Consider the following 20,751-nt stretch of genomic DNA (forward strand, 5'->3'; position numbering starts at 1 on the left):
GTTGAAATCGTGACCAATGTCTATGTGGTATTGACTGTACAGAGAGAAAATGGAGGCAGATAGCATGTGAAAATTCAACAGGTAGCAATTTCAGCAAAAGCACCAATGGGAAATATAAAAATAGACCAGTATTTCTTTGAACTTTGAAATAAGTAGATAGACTAGTTCTGAATACCATTATGCTTTATAGGATCACTAAATGATCTCAAATGTTTTGTGCATTTTGCAATATTCATGTAGTATTCTGATCTGAGGTTGGTGCATTAGTCGCAAACTTGTCCTTAAATCCTTATTAATTGCCCTCTAACCTCAGAGGAGTCATGTGAGTTTATAAGTGAATTCCAGATTGTCCAGTGAGCCAAACATCACTGCTGTGAGTAACAAGATTTTGCAAAATTGTCTGCTGGCTCGAGTGGGAGACATGCAGATTTGACTCCTGAACACATACAGCAATGTGTGAAATCCCTCTCAGCTGCATGCTAATAGCTGCTCTGCAGCAAAGAAAGGCGATGAAAACTTATAAGATATTAAACTTTTTAACAACTGTTCCCCATTCTTACACCAGTACATTCCTCGTTGGTGGTGGTGGGGGGGTGGGGTGGGGTGGGGGAGAGGGGGCTGCTAAGGGAGAGGTAGTACTCAGGTGTTAAAATAACCTAGGCCTTACAGAAACACTGCTTCTTTCAGCTAAGAAAATTAGGATGGAATGAAACGTGATAAAAATGAAATAACTGATAATATATAAGCGTAATGGAAGTAAAAAAAAGTTGGTTTTGAAGAATGTTTAATCCAATGAATGATACTGATACAACAGAAATAAAAATCCTTGGCCTCATATGAGCATTTATCTTTATCTCTGCATGTGTTCTTCACAAAGGACAAAGGACATGATTCAAAGATGTAGGTTACAGACTGAACACATATTCATTAGGGTGACTTGATTAGCTGGGAAAACCTTCAGGCAGGATACAGGTCTGGCTTAAAAAGAAAACAATGCGTTTCCAAGATCACAAATGATTTTCATGCTGCTGTCATGAAAAATATCATTATGAAGAAAGCTCCAATGCAGTTCATGAATCCTTACTGCATCAAACTTGTTTTTACTCACTGAATTCTTTGAGAGACACAACTGCTTGTACACACGTTGCTGAATTTTTCCATTTTACTAACAGTTTTGCAGTTCTATTTCATCCAGTGATAATCAGTGATATTAAATTAAATGTATTTTTTTAAAGTAAGTGATGAGTTGTATTTAACCTTTTCTAAACTGGAGAGTACTTTCATATAATTTGGTTTTAGCATATTATCAGATAAATGGTTAACACAGTCACTTTTATTACCACAGTCATTAAATCCAAAGTCAAATATTTCACTGACATTTATGGTTTATTCAAATTGCCAAATGCAAAATTAATATCTTATTGATTAGCAAAAATCTGCAAATTTTAACCTGCAAAAAAACTTTTCTGTAATCACATTTTCAATTATCTGCATCTGCAGTCTAGCATTCCCATCATATGCAGTCTCTTGTGTCTTCAATTATCTGCAGTCTTGACTATAAAATATTTTACGATGTAGGAGGCCATTTGGCCCATTGTACTTGCATTGCATCTTAGAAAGGACAATCCAAAACCTATCTCACTGCATCTTCAAGTATGCTTCTAATATCTGCTCCTAAAAATTGTTTCCTGTGGCAAAGGAAGCTATGCTCCAAAATGTTTTAATGATTTTCTCCTATCCTATCCTATCCTATCCTATCCTTTTGATTATTTTAAAAAGACGTTCCATAATTCAAGAATATAAACTATCCATATTCAATCTATCAAGTCCTTCATCATTCTGAAAGCTTCTATTAAATCAACTCTTAACCTTCTCCACTGGAAATAGTCCCAGTATTTAATATCTCAGGTTGTGGCAGCAATTTCTCATCTCTGGCACCATCCTAATGAATCTGTCCTGAATACTCTCAATGGCTTTAAAACCTTTCTTATAAAATAAAACACTAAATATTATAAACAGTATCCAGCTGTGGCCTAAATAATCTAATGTATAATCTATCATTACATTTATATTTTGACATTTTAATTATAAAACTAAAAATTCCATTGATTTTTTTTATGGCTTCATTTGCCTGCCAGGAGAAAATTTATTGTTTATCAGGCATGGCTATACTCTCAATCAGCATTCTTTATAATAAAATAGTGATAATACCTTAAGAATAGTGATGTTCCATGTAAAGCTCTCAACAGCCTTGTGAAGCTTTCTTCCTTTTAGGCCTTCTTTAACTCCAATATTGTGCAGATTTTCATGGAACTCCATGGCTGAAAGTAATGCACACTTGTTATTCCCAAGCACAGTACATGGTTGCTGAATGACACAAGCACTGAGTTGAGCTGTTCAGCATTGCTGCTCAGCCAGATTTACAAGAAAGCTGGAAAAGGCTATTTGGCCTTTCAACTTCATCTTTACAAAAGTGATGCACAATTCCATCATGGATGGTACTTTACCTATGTAATCTTCTGAATTAAAACTCTGTACAAACATTCATCAATTCCAAAAGATAACTGATTAAGATATTCATTCATCTCCAAATCCTGAGCTCACTTCTCTTCCACACTGCTCCCTACTACAACCTTACCAATGTATACTCTGGAGATGTCACATGTTTATTCCTAAAGATTTATTAATTAAGTCCCAGCTTGACTCAGTGGTAGAACTCTCTCATCTGGGTCATAAGGTTACAGGTTCATGTCCAATCTGGCAACCAATGCAGTCTGATCGTTCAATGCAATACTAAGGTAGTGTTAAGTAAATGAAGCTGCAACCGTTCCTATGGGATACAAAATTTTAAAGAGGTAGGAATACTTAAGACAAAGTTTTGCTTCACTTCAGGAACACTTACTACTTTTGTACAAATCTGGAAGTCATCACTAAATATCAACTAAGTATCTGGGATAATTTTACATAAAAGCTGCGGCTGCCCCTTATCAAGTTTAAGGTTTCCACCAGAAGTAACGCATTGAACATAAATGATGTAGCAAAAAGGTGGAATCAAATTCTACAGAAAATTCCACAGATTATTGGGCTACTTCAAGAGGACTACATTAAAGAATTAAGGAAAAATTGCTGAAAAGATCAACTAAATTGAACAATTCATCAAAAAGCTGGCAGAGATGTGGTGGGTTAAACAGCTGCATTTTTATGATTTTATGCACATGATAAAGCTCGAGAAATGAATGAATTATGTAGTTATATTAAAAACCAAATAAGAAGGTATTTAGTTAAAGCACAGGTTCACAGGTGCAGAATTTACAGCAATATAAATCTGACACTGCTGTAGCGATATTATCTGTCCAACAGAACCAGTACATAAAATAGAGGCAGGAAAGTTGTTTCCACTGGTAGCTGAGACTAGAACTAGGGGACATAGCCTCAAGATTCGGGGAAGTAGATTTAGGATGGAGATGAGGAGGAATTGCTTTTCCCAGAGAGTAGTGAATCTGTGGAATTCTTTGCCCAGGGAAGCAGTGCAGGCTACCTCATTAAATATATTTAAGACACAGTTAGATAGATTTTTGCATAGTAGGGGGATTACGGGTTATGGGGAAAAGGCAAGTATATGGAGCTGAGTCCACAGCCAGATTAGCCACAACCTTAATGAATGGCGGAGCAGGCTAGACGGGCCAGATGGCCTATTCCTGCTCCTATTTCTTATGTTCTTATGTCTACATGAACAGTAAGCAGGAGCTTAAATCCATTTTAAAATAATTCTGAAACATGAAAGGTTTATAATTAGGAAAGTTGAAGTGAAGGCAAAATTGACCAGAATCCTCCCTTCACTGCAAAAATCTTCCAAAGTAAATAAGATTAAGATAAGATTACAATGTATAACCAATCTTTAAAGTAGTTTTGACTATGGATCTGGTGATGGAGTAGGCATAATTCCAAGGGAAATCCCAGCCATATTTCTAACACAACAACCTAGTTTGCAGAAAGGCAGCACAGATAAAAATTACAGCATTCCTGACCTTAGGGCACTGTGATCTGTAGCCTTAGTGACCTCTGCAGCAGGGATCCACCCAGTTGCTCCATATCGTGATGCCTCATCACATACCATTGAATCGTTCAACTCTTCCCTCCCTGAGTAACCAACCCCTCCATCTCCATTCCCCCACCTCCGTTTATCTTCCTCCCTCTCAATTTTCCTTCATCTCCAATATAGCTGTGAACTTTGTATGCAATTGTTGTTTGCAAGTGCTCAGGGTTAGTTGCACTGTTTGAGTGCTGTGCAAGTGCATTGAATGTTTCATATTGACTTGAACCAAGCTGCTTGATTATTGGCAATCTGTTTGATTTCAGATCAGCTTCAAAGCACATGGGACAATAGAGTCATGGAGTTATACAGCATGGAAACAGGCACCTTGACCCATCAAGTTCATGCTGACTATGTTCACTAATCCAACACTCAGCTCAATTTGTTCTCCCCATGTTCTTCACAGATACTACCACTCACTTACTGGAGGTACTTTACAGAGGCCAAATAACCCTCCAACCTGCACATCTTTGGATTTAACTCAGATCCCTGATGTTGTGAGGCAGTGGCTCCTCAAGATGCGCCATTGTCTTACTTACGGCCCAGATACACTACCTCCCCTTATGTACCTGGGCTGGATGCAAAGGGCTGATCAAACTGCAGATGCCAGAAATTTGAAATGTTCAGCAGGTCAGGCAGCATCTGTGGAACCCAACTTCTGAGCTTGCAGATGGCAGTTGCTTCTAAAGCTCTACACTGCATGGGACTGAAAGAAAATGAAAATGGAAGACTGGGGACCGGACATGGAGAGGAAAATTAGGAATTGAAGGATAAACTGGTTCAGTGGTGTGTGGTGGGGTCCTCATACCTTGGAATGGCTTGAGTGAGCCCCAAGCTGCAATTGGGCCACTGCCACAGATACGATCAGGGCCACAGATCACAGAAGCTGCTGGACTTGCTGAGTATTTGCTGTTTTTATTTAATGCCTACATATCAAATCCACTACCATGATCACAAAGCTATTTTTCCTTATGATATATGTAATTTTTTTCCTTACATATATCCTACAGGTCTCTTAGACCCTTATCTCAGGGTTGAAAGCCCATTTATGCGATCTTTTCACAAGAATCAAAGTTCTGACATTAAGGATCAGTCTTATGTCCACATCCAGCATTTCTTTCCATCTCAGAAGTGGACACAGTATTCAAGGGCACTGCAGTGAGGTCATGGTTTTCTGTCTTCTTTTCCACTGTTTTGGCTACAGAATTTTACTACCTGTTTCGTGAGGTTCCACAACTTACAATTTGCTATCAAGAAGGATAAATTGGGCAATTCATAGAATTTTAAATATCTTGAGGGGAGACACCTGGAGAAACAAATTCATTTGAAGATAAAAGAATCAGGAGAAGCGAGTAAAGGTCAAAGGAAGAAACAGTCAGGAAACAAGAACACAGGAGCAGGAGTAGCTCATCTCTCAAGCTTGCTCCACCAGACAATAGGATCATAACTGATCTGCCCCAGGCCTCAACTGTGCCAGTTCCACATGGCCCTCAATTTCCCAATTTTTCAAAAATGCATCTACCTCCTCTTTAAATACCTCCAGCGATCTTGCCTCATAATCCTCCGGGGTAGAGAATCTGAGAGATTCACCAACATCCATGAGAAGAAATTCCTGTGCATCTCAGTTTTAAATGGCCATTCCCTTATCTTGTATCTATGGCCCTTTGTTCAAGGTTTTCCCACTCATGGAAACATCTGAACACCTCCCCTATCATGCCCACTTAGGATCTTATATGTTTCATAAAGATCACCCCTCATTCTTCTAAATCTAAAGGAATTAAGATCACTTCTCATTCTTCTAAATTTCAAAGAACCTTTTTGAGCGAATCGTCTTAGAACGACACTCTTATCTCAGGAATTAGCTGAGTGAATCCCTTCTGGATTTCCTCCAATGCTAGTATATCCTTACTTGAACAAGGGCACCAGAACTGTACACAGTACGCCAGAGTGGCCACAACAACACCCTGAACAATTATAACAATACTTCTAAACTCCAACTCCGCCCCCCACCCCTAGCAATAAAGGACAATATGTCATCTGCTTTCTTAACTACCTCCTTTTCAGACTGAAAAAGACCCGTTTATTTTGACTTTTTGTCTTCCATGTAATAACCAGTCTTCAATCCGTGTTAACACATTTCCCCCAATACCATGAGCTCTGTTGCACATCAGCTTTTTATGTGACACCTTTTTGAATGCCTTCTGGATATCCAAATAGACTAGATCTACCGATTCTCTCAATCAACTCTACTTGTTATATCCTTGAAGAATTCCAGCAAGTTTGTAAAACATGATTTCCCTTTCATAAAACCACATTCAATTGGTTAAATTTTTTTCAGTGACTAGCTATCTCTTCCTTGATGCTCCAGCAAGTTCCCAACAACAGATGTTTAAACTAATTGGTCTATAATTGGTCTCACTTCTTTCAGGAACCAGAGTGCCATAAAGGTATCAGGAAACAAATGCAGTTATAATACATAAGTATAAAAGGAGTGCTAAAATTAAAAGGGACAACTATTGAGAAGCAATTATACTGCATGCTCAATAACATACACCACATGCAAAACAAAGAAAAAGAACTGAAGACATTAGTGGGGAAAGTGGGAAATGAGAAAAGTACATAGAATACTATTCAAGGTAGCTTTTAACTCCAAACATTAAGAAGAGGAAGCAGAAAGGAGGCAGTGAATGGAGTTTTGGTTGTATGCAGGAGTCAATTCTATCTGTGACGAGGAATAAAATCAAACAAAAACAAAAAATGTTGGAAACACTCACCAGATTAGGCAGCATCTGTGGAAAAAGAAAACACAATGTTTCAGGTCAAAGATCCTTCAACATAACTGTGCTATAACAGTACTCCGATGAAGGGTCTTCGAGCTGAAATATTAATTCTATTTCTTTTTCCACAGATGCTGAGCATTTCCAGCATTTTCTGTTTTAATTTCGGATTTCAAGCGGCTGCATTTCTTAATATTCATCATCTGTAATGAGGAGTCAGATAGAGTAGGGATAACGGAAACAATGCCATGTAAAAAAATAGAACCTATAACTGAACTGTGCAGGTTCTAGAGAGGAAAGGGAAAGTAAAGCAATAAGTCATACTAATTAGACATAATATAATTCCAGTACTAAGAAAAGGAAAGCAGCTAACGGAAGTTTTGAAACAGAATCTATATGGACTGAAATGAAAGAGCCATAGAACCATAGAACACTACAGCACAGAAAACAGGCCATTCGGCCCTTCTAGTCTATGCCGAAACGGTATTCCGCTAGTCCCATTTACCTGCACCCAGTCCATAACCCTCCAGACCTCTCCCATCCATGTATCTATCCAATTTATTCTTAAAACTCAAGAGTGAGCCCACGTTTACTACATCAGATGGCAGCCCGTTCCATACTCCCACCACTCTTTGAGTGAAGAAGTTCCCCCTAATGTTCCCCCTAAACTTTTCCCCTTTCACCCTAAAGCCATGTCCTCTTGTACTTATCTCTCCTAATCTAGGTGGAAAGAGCCTACTCGCATTAACTCTGTCTATACCCCTCATAATTTTGTAAACCTCTATCAAATCTCCCCTCATTCTTCTGCGCTCCAAGGAATAAAGTCCTAACCTGTTCAGTCTTTCCCTGTAACTCAATTCCTGAAGACCCGGCAACATTCTAGTAAATCTCCTCTGCACTCTTTCAATCTTACAAATATCCTTCTTATAGTTAGGTGACCAGAACTGCACACAATACTCCAAATTTGGCCTCACCAATGTCCTATACAACCTCACCATAACATCCCAACTCCTATACTCAATACTTTGATTTAAGAATGCCAGGATGCCAAATGCCTTCTTTACAACCCTGTCTACCTGCGATGCCACTTTCAGGAGATTATGTATCTGAACTCCCAGATCCCTTTGTTCCTCTGCACTCCTCAGTGCCCTACCATTTACAGTGTATGTCCTACCTCGATTTGTCCTTCCAAAATGCAACACCTCACACTTGTCTGCATTAAATTCCATCTGCCATTTTCTGGCCCATTCTTACAGTTGGTTCAAATCCCTCTGCAAGGTTTGAAAGCCTTCCTCGCTGTCCACTACGCCTCCAATCTTAGTATCATCAGCAAACTTGCTGATCCAATTTACCACATTATCATCTAGATCATTGATATAGACAACAAACAACAATGGCCCCAGCACAGATCCCTGAGGCACACCACTAGTCACAGGCCTCCAGTCTGAGAAACAATCATCCACTACCACTCTCTGTCTTCTCCCACACAGCCAATTTCGAATCCAGTTTACAACCTTTCCATCGATACCTGGAATCAACTCAGAGTAGGAATTGATTATGATAGAACATGCTAATAGCACCATGCAGGAAAAAATGTGCAAGAAAAATTGGAAATAATTAAAGCACATAAAGTAACAATCAAGGGAGCTTTCAATTCCAAATAATAAGAAAAGGTAGCAAAAGGGTGCAGGGAATGGAATTGTACAATGTACGCAAGAGTTGATTCTAACCTGGTATGCACAAGCCCAACAAACAGTGAGACCGTTGGATCTCGTAACGAGAATCAAACAAACACAGACAGGAGCTGTAACAGGAGGGGAGCAAAGAGGCGCCAGTGTTCACAGCATTACAAAGGAATGAGATAAAGATTAAGAAGGACATAAACATGACAAAGTGCAAAATAATAAACAGAGGAATGCTGTGTCTGAAGGATGAAGTTGGAAATGAGAAAAGTAAGCTGGAACAATATGTTAGAAAGATTAAAAAACAACACTGGGAAGAATTAAAAACAGGGAGCAAAAGTGCCCAGAATATGTATTGTAATAAAAAATGAGAAAAAAAAGACAATAATGACACACCATGTACAAATTAGAAAAACACACAAATAAAACAAAAGAAAATGGCTTCCACTAAGAAGATTCCTTGCACGAATAGTTCATATTGTTGACACCTTTTCCTACTGCACTCTCAAGATATCCAAAACTCTGCAATCTGACACGCACGAAGTCCCATTCGCCCATCTCATTTATTCGTCAAACTTCAATTTTAAAAGCCTTATCCATGTTTTATGTTTTCAAAATTGTTAGTGGCACTATTTGATTCATTTACTGAATGCGGCCATTACTGATAAGGCCAGAATTTAAAAGTCATCTAATAATGCTTTTGGAAAGGTGCTGGTATACAATCCTTCTTGAATTTCTACAATCCCTGAGAAGGTGCTCTTACAGTGCTCTTGCTTAGAGAGTTCCAAAAAGGAAGCACCGTGATGATGAAGGAATGATATTTCTCATAGTTACGTATTTACAACACAGGAGGCCAGACAGCCTATTGAGTCTATGCTGTGTCTTAGAGCAGTGGTTTTCAACCTTTTTCATGCTGCAGCCCCCCAGAACATGTCCATGTTGGATGGTGGACCCCCAAAGCGCACAAAATCAAACAATCGATAATTCATGCATACAGCACTTAAATTACTGCACATAGGCCCTATTGAAATAGTGACTATTTCAATCACCGATAATTACCAGCGGTGTCTTTCAGTGTTCAGTTCAATGTGAAGGTTGTGCCTGTTTTGCACTGCAGAGTTTGTCCAAACGTGGTGGTATGTGCAACAAACATACGCAAATGTCATCCTCAATATTCAGTCTTGATCTGTATTTAGTTTTCATGGCAGTGACTGCAGAAGATGCTATTTCGCACAAGTAAGTGGTTGCAAATGGTAACAGAACATTGACAGCTTTGCCGGACAGCAGTGGATACTCCTGGGAACATGCTATCCAGAAAGACAACAGTGACATTCGGTTGAACTGCAAGCACAAAGTCCTGTCAGATGACAGTTCAGCCAATTCTTCTTATTCACGTTCAGTTAAATCAGTAAGCATGCATTCAAACGGACTTCGAATCCAATCAAACATGCTAGCGTCATCATTGCTGAAATACTCATGGAAGTAATGTGACAGCTGTTGAATATGGTTCAAAATGGTGCTCGCAATGGCCTCTGTCTTAGTCTCGTTCACTGTCAGAAAGTCAGCCAGCAACGGAAACATATCATAGACGCCTTGCTCGCATCTTCCCTTCCAGATACGGAGTTTTTTCTGGAAGGCATTGATTTCGTCATGCGTTTTCAGAACATTTGAGCCAGGTCCTTGCAATGATAGATTTAAGCTGTTCAAAATGCTGAAAATATCTGCAAGATAAGCTAATCTGGCAACCCACGTCTCATCTGTCAAGAACTGTGCCAATGATCCGTTATGATCATTTAGAAAAATGAGCGGTTCATCTCGCAATTCATATACACGCTGCACAACTCAGCCTCGTGACAGCCATCTGACTTCTGTATGTACCAACAAATGCTTATGCTTGGCTTCCATTTCACGGCATATGTTTTCAAACAAACGATGATTGAGCGGCCTGGCTTTGATAAAGTTAATGATTTTAATGCACGTGGAAAACACATCCGCAAGATTTTCATCCATATCCTTTGCAGCCAAAGCCTCACGGTGAATCATGCAGTGGGTTGCTGCCACACATGGAGCTACATCTTCTACTCATGCACTAGACCCAACTTCTGTCCTGTCATCGCGGCAGCACCATCCGTGCATACTCCAATACACTGTGTCCACGCCAATGCCGATTGTACAAAAAAAATGTCAAGCACACAGAAAAGTTCTTCACCGGTTGTACGCCCTGGGAGCGCCTTGCAAAACAAAAAGCCTTCCAAAGCCTCTCCTTCCCTGCAATATCGAACATAAACCAACAACTGCGCAGATCTGGCAACATTCGAGCTGAATCGCAAATCTGACTTGCTGAAGACGTGCTATCAGCTGGCTCTGTATATCTTCCGCCATATTGCCAATTCTCCTGCTTACTGTGTTATCAGACAGTGGAATGGCTTTCAGTTTTTGACTGGATTCTTTTCCCAGTACAACTTCGCATATATCTACTGCTGCAGGCAGTATAAGCTCTTCTCCAATTGTATGAGGCTTTCTGGAACGTGCTATTCGTAATGCTACCAAATATGATGCGCGAAGAGCCTTCTCATTTACAGTGGCGCAGGCTGTCATTTTGCCTTTCTGCTTGAGGTACAGCTCCTTTTGCCGCTCAAAATATTCCTTCGGCTTACCGGCAATATCTGGATGCACTGTTGTTAAATGGTGCTTCAATTTCGCTGGTTTCGTTGCATTGTTGGACAGTGTTTGCAAATACACAACACGGAGAGGTTGGTCCGCAGTTGTCCCCACTGCGATGAAGCCACATGAAATATATTCTGGATCGTACTTGCGTTGTTTTCTCTTTCGGTCACCCTTATCCCCTTCGTCATCAGAATCTCCTGGTTTCTGGTCAGCTTTTCTCTTCATAAATTTCTCCACACTCAGCAATACACGCTGGACAGTTCAATTACTATTACTGATAAACAAAATTATCAAAACTAATCTAAAATTTACACACTTGCGCACTTTTCGTTTAACAGTGATGTCACTGAGGCGTAAATGCACGGTAAGTAAGCAATATTATTAAGGCACACCAACAACGTCACTCAGTCTCACTAACACTACAGCGCACAACAGAATAGTAGTGAGTAGTAAACACTACTGACTACACACATCGAATATTAAGTGGCAGCTTACCAGAAGGGAACACCATCTAAGTCTCTAAGATTGTCCCCTATAACAGATAGAATAGATATGGCCAATTTTCTGAATAGTGGAAAACTGGAGCAAGCAAGTAAGCTACGTCTTTGTAACAGGTTGCTTTTCCATTTTTTTCTTGGCTTGCTCGTGGACCCCTGGCAACCCACCACGGACCCCCAGGGGTCCGCGGACCACAGGTTGAAAACCTCTGTCTTAGAGCGTTCCCATCAGTCCCATTCTCCCACTTATTTCTTATTTTCTCACATGGCTATCAATTCCATCTTAATTTTCCTATCACCCATCGACACTAGGGGGGGTTATTCTTCAGTTGCCAATTGACCTACCAACCAACCAACATGTCTTTGGGATGTGGGAGGAAACCAACACTGTCACATGGAGAGCATGCAAACTCCACACAGATAGCACTGGTGGTCAGGATTAAACCCTGGCTACAGAAACAGTCGGGCAGCAACACTACCTGCCACACCACTGTACTGCTATAATTGTCCAAGCCAAAATAATGTGTGTTTGGTCAGGGAACCTGCCTCTGATGCTGTTCTCCTGCACATGATGCTCTCATCCCCGTTGGTGGTAAAGATTGCAGGTTTGGGAAATGTCAGAGTAGCCTGGGTAAGTAATTGCGATGTATTTTGTTGTTGATACACATAGCAGCTACTGTGTACCAATGGTGGAGGCAATGAATGCTTCGGGTGGCATTCAAGGGGTTTCTTTCTCCTGAATGTGCTGAACTTCTTGAGTGTTATTAGTGCTTAGAGAGTTCCAAAAAGGAGTCATCATGATGATGAAGGTATGATGATATTTCTCATATTTTCTAACAACACAGGAGGCCAGACAGCCTACTGAGTCTATGCATCCAGCCAAGTAGAGAGAATTCCAACACATTCCTGACTTGTGTCTTGTAGATGATGGAAAGTCGAGTTACTCAACACAGGACACCAGCCTCTTCGGGGTTGCTAGACATCACCAGTTTGGTTAGACTTGGTAGTAATGGTGGTCAGTCTTACTGGTGGGCATTGAAATATCCCAGGCAGAGTGCATTCTGAGCCCTTATTTTTTCCAAGTTGTGTTAACAAGGGTGAGAACCAATTCATCAGCTGAGGAGTGCATGCTGGAGGTAGTGATAAGCAGGATACTTGTGCTGATGCCAGGATTCATCATGGGTTCCAATGAGGACCTTCTAATTACCCCTTCCTCAGTTCTACCATACAGTGTACAGTGGGTCCTGCCAGTGGGACAGGACATATTCGGGTATCACGATGGAGGAATCACTGACATTAGTTGAGTACAATAGGTGGTCTAATCTGCAGGGCAACGTTCATATTGTAAGCATGTCCCCCAGATACTTATAAGGAAGACTTTGCAGGATCAGCTGGGCTGGGTGTGCCTTTCCCCAAATCAGGCAGCTGTTCAATCTGGGAGGTCATTTATTTCTTTCCTTGGTGGTGTTTTGATGTTGTGGATTGATACAATGAGTAGCTTGTTGGAGGGTTATTAAGAATCAGCCACCTTGGTGTAAGTTGCAGTCATATTTAGACTAGCTTGGTATGGACCACAGATTTCCTTCTTTAATGGACATTGGTAAACCAAATGGGGTTTTAGGACTATCTGACAGTTTTATGATCATTACTGTTGACAATAGGTTTTTATTGTGAATTTATTAAATTAACTGACTTTAAAATCCCCAGCTGTTGTCAAGGGATTTGGGCTCATTCCTCTCCAGTCCAGTGATTTAACCACTCTGTTATCCATTCTGCATTACCACTCTATAGCTCTCCAAAATCTCTGTGCTCCTCCAATTCTGACCTTGAGGATCTGAACTGCTCCCCTACAGGAAGTCATCCCTCTAGTTACCTGGGCCCAGACTCTGAGATTTCCTTTCAAAACTTCTCCAAAACTCCTCCTCTTACATTCCTCAAAAACTCCTCCTCTGACCAAGCATTGGGCTACCTCTCTCTCTACGCTTCTCCCTGTGTCAAATGTATTTCATTGTGTTCCTGCAAAAAACCTCAGTATGTTTTACTATATTTAAGGTGCCATATAAATGAAAATTTTAAGAGGATTTTTTTTATGCAATGACATTCTTCAACATAAGACAATTAAGAACGGCAACACTAAGAAATGTTCTTAACTCAGTGATATTGCGAGAGATGGCTTCAACAGATGCTACCATTAAACAAAATAGATGTGGTAAACTAATATATGTTGCTAGGCAGTGATGGTATTTAAATATTTTATAGGAATCACTTAAGTCTAATGCTTTTACTCTGCCTGAATTCAATATGTTTTGGCTTAATTGTTAACACAGGTAACATACGTAAAAGCAGTGAAATGCAGCCAAACATAACATTTTGCAATCTTTTTGCACCTGCTGCAACACAAGCTGCAACTCATGAACATATAAAAAAGGAAGTCGTTGATGTTTTCCAGATGGAGGACCAATACAACAATCTTAATGAACATAGTATGTACATGGTACACTTGAGGTTGTGAATCAATACAATAAGTGGTTTGCTGGAGTGCAGTTCAGAATCCAACACCTTGGTGTGTGTTGCAGTCACATACAGACCAGCCTGAGTAACGACCACAGATTTCCTTCTTTGATTCACATTAGTGAACTAAATGGGTTTTTATGTCTATCTGACAGTTTTATGGTCATTACTATTGAGGCTATGTTTTTATTCAATTAACCAAATGTAAAATCCCTAGCTGTTGTCAAAAGATTTGAATTTGCTTTTCTTGGGTAAGTCAGTAGGTTGTGAGGAAGATATAAAGGGCTTACAAAGGGCAAGAAATTGGCCGCTGAAGCATAATGGGGGAAGATGTGAGATTATTCACTTTGCAAAGGAGAATGAAGTGAAAATTATTATATATATGGGGTGAGACAAAATGTTATGGTTCAAAGGGATTTTGGGGTCATAGTACATGAAATATGAAAAGTTAGCATGTAGGTACAGCCAATAATTAGGAGGGTTAATGGAATGTTAGCCTTTACTAAAGGGGGTACGGAGTATAAATGTAGGGAAGTTTTGATGCAGTATTACAGGTGCTGCTGTGACGGCACCAAGAATTTTGGTTTCCGTATTTATGGAAGGATGAGCTTGCATTGGAGGCAGTGCAGAGACGGTTCACTAGGTTCAGTCCTGGGATGATGGGGATGAGAAAGGTTGAGCAGATTAGGCCTATACTCATTGGAGTTTACAAGAATGAGAAGGGATCTTATTGAAGTATATAAGATTCTGAGGGAGACTAATGGGGTAGATGAAGGTTTTTGAACAAACAGAATCATTAGGCAAATCAATCTTCTGTCTTCTCATGAGCAAGCATTCTGCACAGTCCCAGTCAGTATAGGGTTCCAAGTAGTAGGAAGGGATTTTTGGTTAGTTAAGTTACTATTTTAAATTTCAGTTATTGGTACTCCAAAAGGAATTTATTCACACCATTCCTTCCATCAATGGAAGCTAATTTTGCAAACACAATGAATTACAAGTTATACTTTGCAAATAATTCAACATTCATCTATGGTAAGTATGTAAAATGTATTAATTGTAAAAACTTGTTAAATACACAAATGATAACTCAATAATTGTTGTGCAGGTAGTAAAACCATTTTAAGGAAGCAACTTCAAAATTTGCACATACCTGTTCTTTGACACTGCATTATTTTTTCACTCACCCCATCACCATTTTCTAGTAGAGCTTTGGTTGTCTGGATCATCTACAAAATATAAAAGCAACACATAGTGAGTTAATATTTTGACCCAGCACATTTAAGGATCACTTTTAAAGCACTCCTGTCTGAAAAGAATAGTGTAAGATATAATGAGGATGTGCACACCATTTTAACTGCAAGTCTGATTATAGCTCCATGGCCTCTAGCCCATGAGTAATGCCTTATGGCAACCAGAATGCAGGAGAAAAATTTTCAGGGTGATGGTAAAAGAGCAAGGGAAAGGGAGAGGCCTTTAATACGACAGATGCACCCCCACTTTCATCCCTTTCCAAACTTCCCAGAACTTCAACTTCAATACCACCAATCTGTACACTCAATGGATCATCCTTTCCTGCTCACATTTAGTGTCTTCCCTCCCTTGCCTTCCCCTTTCAGCATTCAAGGCAATTCCCTGTGCAAAAGCAGAAAAGGCAATATTGCATATTTTACCTCTTCTTTCCTCACTGTTCATATCCACAAACTCTGCCTCTCTGTGAAATAATAATTTATGTGTTATTAAAATTTATATATTACTGCTCGCAACACAGTTTCTTTTACATCTGAGAGATTGCATGTGGATTGGATGTCAGCTTTGTGGAACACTTCTGTTCAGTTTGAGAGTGAGACTTCAATAATCATTTTCATTCTCCTTGCCAGTTCGACTTATGGTTGTCATAGGGCAGGTTGTGGGTAGAGAATGGTGTGGGTGTGATTTGTGGTGCGTGAAGCTTACTGGGAGAAGGGCATGTTTGCCTCACCAGCAAGTTCCCAGTGGTTCCTGGAAGGAACATCTAGGAAGATCACTCTGAGACACGCTTCAATTTGTTTCAAAGGTCAGGAGTGAGCTGGAGTGCTCACCACTGACCACCCTATTCTGAGCCATGTTGGATGACTCCAGGGAAACTGTGGTCCCAGAGTCATTTAGTTTACTGCCAGCCTGGAACATGTGAATCCACCCAGCTCCCTCCATTCCACACTCTCTCCTCTCTCCAATTGACCTCCTTCCCTTTCCTACTTCCTCTCCCTCCTTCCCACATTCACCACTCGTTCCTCCCTCCTTCCTCTCTCAGCAGCAGAACCCAACATGCTTAATGTCAGCTTCTATCAGCAGGGGAAGCAATGTCAGCACATGTTTAATTTAATATTGCAGTGATGTTGTGAAGGGGCCAGTGGTGGGCAGGGGCTTGTGACCTGCTGTGAAGAAATCCTGCAGCAGTTCTCATAAGTCCCTATTAGGAGGATTCCTCCTAAAAGTGGTTGCACAGGTTGATCAGATGGTAAAGAAGGCATATGGCCTGCTTGTTTTATTAGTTGAGGCAATGAGTTCAAGAGTTGGGAAGTCATGTTGCAGCTTCATAGAACTCTAGTTAGGCCGCATCTGGAGTATTGCATTCAGTCTGGTTGCCCCATTGTAGGAAAGATGTGGAATGCAGTAGAGGTTTACCAGGATACTGCCTGGATTAGAGGGCATGTGCTATAAGGAGAGGTTGGACAAACTTGGGTTGTTTTCTCTGGAGCAGCGGAAGCTGAGTAGAAACCTGAGAGAGGCTTATAAGATTATGAGAGGCATAGATAGAGTAGACAGCCAGTATCTTTTTCCCAGGGTTGAAACATCTAATACTAGAGGGCATGGATTTAAGGTGAGAAGGGGCAAGTTCAAAGGAGATGTGCAGGGCAAGTTTTTATTTTGCACAGAGAGTGATGGGTACTTGGAATACGCTGCCAGGGGTGGTAGTGGAGGCAAATATGATAGAGGCGTTTAAGAGGCTCTTAGGCACATGAATGTGCAGAGAATGGAGGGATATGGACATTGTGTAGGCAGAAGGGATTAGTTTAGTTAGGCATTTAATTACCAGTTTAATTAGTTTGGCACAACATCATGGGCCAAAGGGCCTGTTCCTGTGCTGTACTGTTCTATGTTCTAATTTAAGGGAGGATTTTTCTTTGTGCAGATGGGGAAGAGCCAACAGCACTCTCTAGATACTGCCACATTGGAGTCACATGTAGCCAAGACTGGGTTAAGATGGCTCTTCACTACCTAAATAACAAACTTTTACCAGTTTGATTTTAGACTTCAAACTGAAATGTTACCTCTAATTGTCTCACGATTGATGCTGCCTGCCCTGCTGAGTATTTCCTGCACTTTCAATTTTTGTACTAGGGTAGTGGGGTTGATTGCAAAGAGCCAGCACAAGCACAAGTCATAGAGTTATACAGCATGGAAAAAGGCCCTTCAGCCCAACTTGTCCATGCCAACCAAATTGTCTACTTGAGCCAGTCCCATTTCCCAACATTTGGCCCATATCACACTGAATCTTTCCTATCCAATGAGCTTCCTCCCCTTGTCATATTATTATTTGATTCCAAGGCAAGCCCATGAAGGTTACTGGTAAACTTTTTTTGGAGGACTTTTTGTGGGCCTGAAAGAGCAGGAGTGCTTCTTCTTGTTCACAAGGAAATGTTGGACTTTCACTAGGCTTTTCATATAAAGCTGGAATGGTTGTAAATGTTACTTAGATATTCCACAAACTGGAAGTATTCCAGCATGCTTTTTCAGCATACTGAGTTACTGATGAGATCTCCCACAACAGCCTCACAAATAACAAGGAAGTCCTTGATTTGATCCAGATCAATAGCCACACTTAGCAAATATTAATTATTCACAATAACCAGTTGAAAAAGCTGCAAATCACAAGATGAGAAGAAATCTTTACTTAGTTATCAATCCCTCAGTGGCTGGGTTACACCAAAATATGAAAAGATAGGAAAAAAAAGCCAGACATTCCTCTTTAAAAAAAGTCAAAAGAGGATCCTGACATTGAGATTCCTCCCAGCAAAACCTGGTGATGAAATGTTGGCTGCATTGTAGTTTTGCTAATGAGTCTCTTGTGGATTCTAAAACAGTGTATGCTTTAAATCTATTAATAAGCCTGCTACACCTCATGTTGATTTTGTCTGCTTCTGAAACTCTTGCAGGCTTCAACCTGTTTCCGAATTGCCAATTTTCCAATCATATTCTATTCCTATCCCATTTCTATCCACTGAGTGGGTATTTTGTTTGGTATTAGTTAATTGTTTGCTATACTGTTATAATGGTCCAAGTTATGCTTTTTTTTATTTAGCTGGCATTCAAGTTTCAATGTTCCCTTCATCCTCACTTACTGTTTCACCCCTTGTTGTAATTCATTCTCAGAACTATGAAGCACATCATATTTCTTAAATACTCTTTTCTCTTTTATCCTAAAATCTTTTAGAACACAGGCTTCATCCAACTATTTTGATCATTGGTGTAATCCTTTACTGAGGGCTTTCTCAATTAAAAAAAAACATGTAATTGTTTCAGTTTCAAATGCAACATAAATCCTTTGTGGCTTTAAAGTTTTACAGAGAGTACTAGACCATGGACTGAAGCTCCCCAATATGGGTATGGACTGCAGTATGACTTGGAGAACAAGCAAGAGAGCATGCAGAGCAGGAGAAACTGCTCGAGGAGGGAGGTGGAAAAGTGATAGGGTTCTCAGCATGTGGCTGTAAAACATCCAGGATGTCTAAGGAGAGGTACTCCTCCCTGAACCTTGGTGTGGAACAGTGCATGAGACTTCCTTGCTGAAGTTTGGCATCTGCCATAACGTAACATAAGTTATTAATGTGACCGTTCCCTTGGTGTTCCTTCTGACCAGTGATTGAAGAAATGAGCAGCTATTCAGAGTTTGCTATCTACTGATGCATGAGGGTGAGCACCAATGCAAAGCACTGTTCATTCCCTCTTGCCAGATAACAGCAGGCAGAGTTCCCTTTTTCAGGCCGATGCCCTGCTACATGGTAAATGCATTATATCATTATTCTTCTACCTGCATTGCAGCCACCATGGGAAACTACTTTGCTTTGACTTGGATGTGCCGTCCCCAAACAGGTGGGCAGCACACATAAATGGAATACTAGTTGCCATGCAAAGTGTTATAGGGCAAGCCACTACATACAAAAATGACAATCTAGCTCATACCAAGCAAGCACAGCCCTGACAAAGGTGCCTTTTCTCATGATGTTAAACCAAAGTTCTGTCTGTCCATTTAGGGGGATCCCAAGCTACTACTTCAAAGAATGACAGGGGTATTTCTGGTGTCCTGGCTAATAGTTAGCTTTTAATTAACATGATTAAAATATAAATTGAAAGCACAGCTCTGCAGATAATAATAATCTGAAATAAAAAAAGTTCTGATAAAGTCTTCATTGGGCAGAAACATTAACTCAGTTTTCCCTCCACAGATGCTGTCTGACCTGTATGTTCTGTTATTATATCATTAAAATATATTATATGGTGATCATTACAATGCCATTTTTAGACCTTGCTGTGCACAATACTGAAACAGTAAATGCTCTTTAATAACAGTAACAACCTGCACTTATATTGTACCTTCAACATAATGAAATATCCTCAAGCACTTCAGAGGAGTACCATTGAACAAAAACAGTTTATTAGCTGAAAAGCAACACAAAACAGCATAAGATTAAGGAAGTATATGACTATAAATCTTGCATTTTTCTTTATGAGATTACTTTTCTTCCACATCCTGAATGTTTCCTAAAAATAACCTAGAAATGCCTTTTCTATAAAACAGACAATAGAGGTAATAGGTTGAATTACAAATGCTCAACCAGCAAAATATGCAAAGCTTAAAAATAAGATTTGTTAATTCTTAAAAACATGAAATTAAGAAAGTAAAACTGAACTTTATCATGAATTTTTTTCTGTTGAAGAAATTGAGATCAACAAGCTAACAAAAGTACTCCATCATAAACTTACCTATTTTTCATCTTTTGTGTGGCTGCCATGACATACATCAGTATTTTCCCTACATAGAACATAGAACCGTACAACACAGAAACAGGTCCTTCGGCCCACGATGTCTGTGCCTAGCATGATGCCAAATTAAACTGAGCCCTTCTGCCTGTACATGATTCATATCCCTCCATCCTCTACATATTCATGTGCCTATCTAAAAGCGTCTTGAATGCCACCCCTCCTGCTCCCAACCCTGGCAGCGTGTTCCAGGCACCTACCACTTTCTGTGCTTTGTTTTAAGATATCAATAAATGTTTATACTGTTAGCAGTTTTAATTATGTGTCTAACTTATGCACAAAAGAAACTGGAGTGATTTATAGGAGGATAACTTAATTTTTCAAAATTTATTTATACAGCATGGTAACAGGCCCTTCCAGCCCAATGAGCCTGCGCTGCCCAATTACACCCATGTTAACCTATTATGTTATAAATGACCAATACTCTTTAGGATTACGAGGTC

General features: G+C 40.0%; 1 protein-coding gene across 3 annotated transcripts in view; it reads right to left on the bottom strand.

Moving 5' to 3' along the window:
- The window catches only part of LOC127570378 (inactive phospholipase C-like protein 2), a 215,368-nt gene that overhangs the window by 16,553 nt on the left and 178,064 nt on the right, over positions 1-20,751 (bottom strand). For all 3 annotated transcript variants that reach the window (XM_052015895.1, XM_052015894.1, XM_052015896.1), the window contains 2 exons: positions 15,378-15,453; positions 2,212-2,321 (listed from right to left, as the gene is read on the bottom strand). In XM_052015895.1, the coding sequence (XP_051871855.1) occupies positions 2,212-2,321; positions 15,378-15,453 (186 nt within the window). The remainder of the gene's footprint in view (positions 1-2,211; positions 2,322-15,377; positions 15,454-20,751) is intronic.

The sequence above is a fragment of the Pristis pectinata genome, chromosome 5 (assembly GCF_009764475.1).
Source record: "Pristis pectinata isolate sPriPec2 chromosome 5, sPriPec2.1.pri, whole genome shotgun sequence".
Classification (NCBI taxonomy): domain Eukaryota; kingdom Metazoa; phylum Chordata; class Chondrichthyes; order Rhinopristiformes; family Pristidae; genus Pristis; species Pristis pectinata.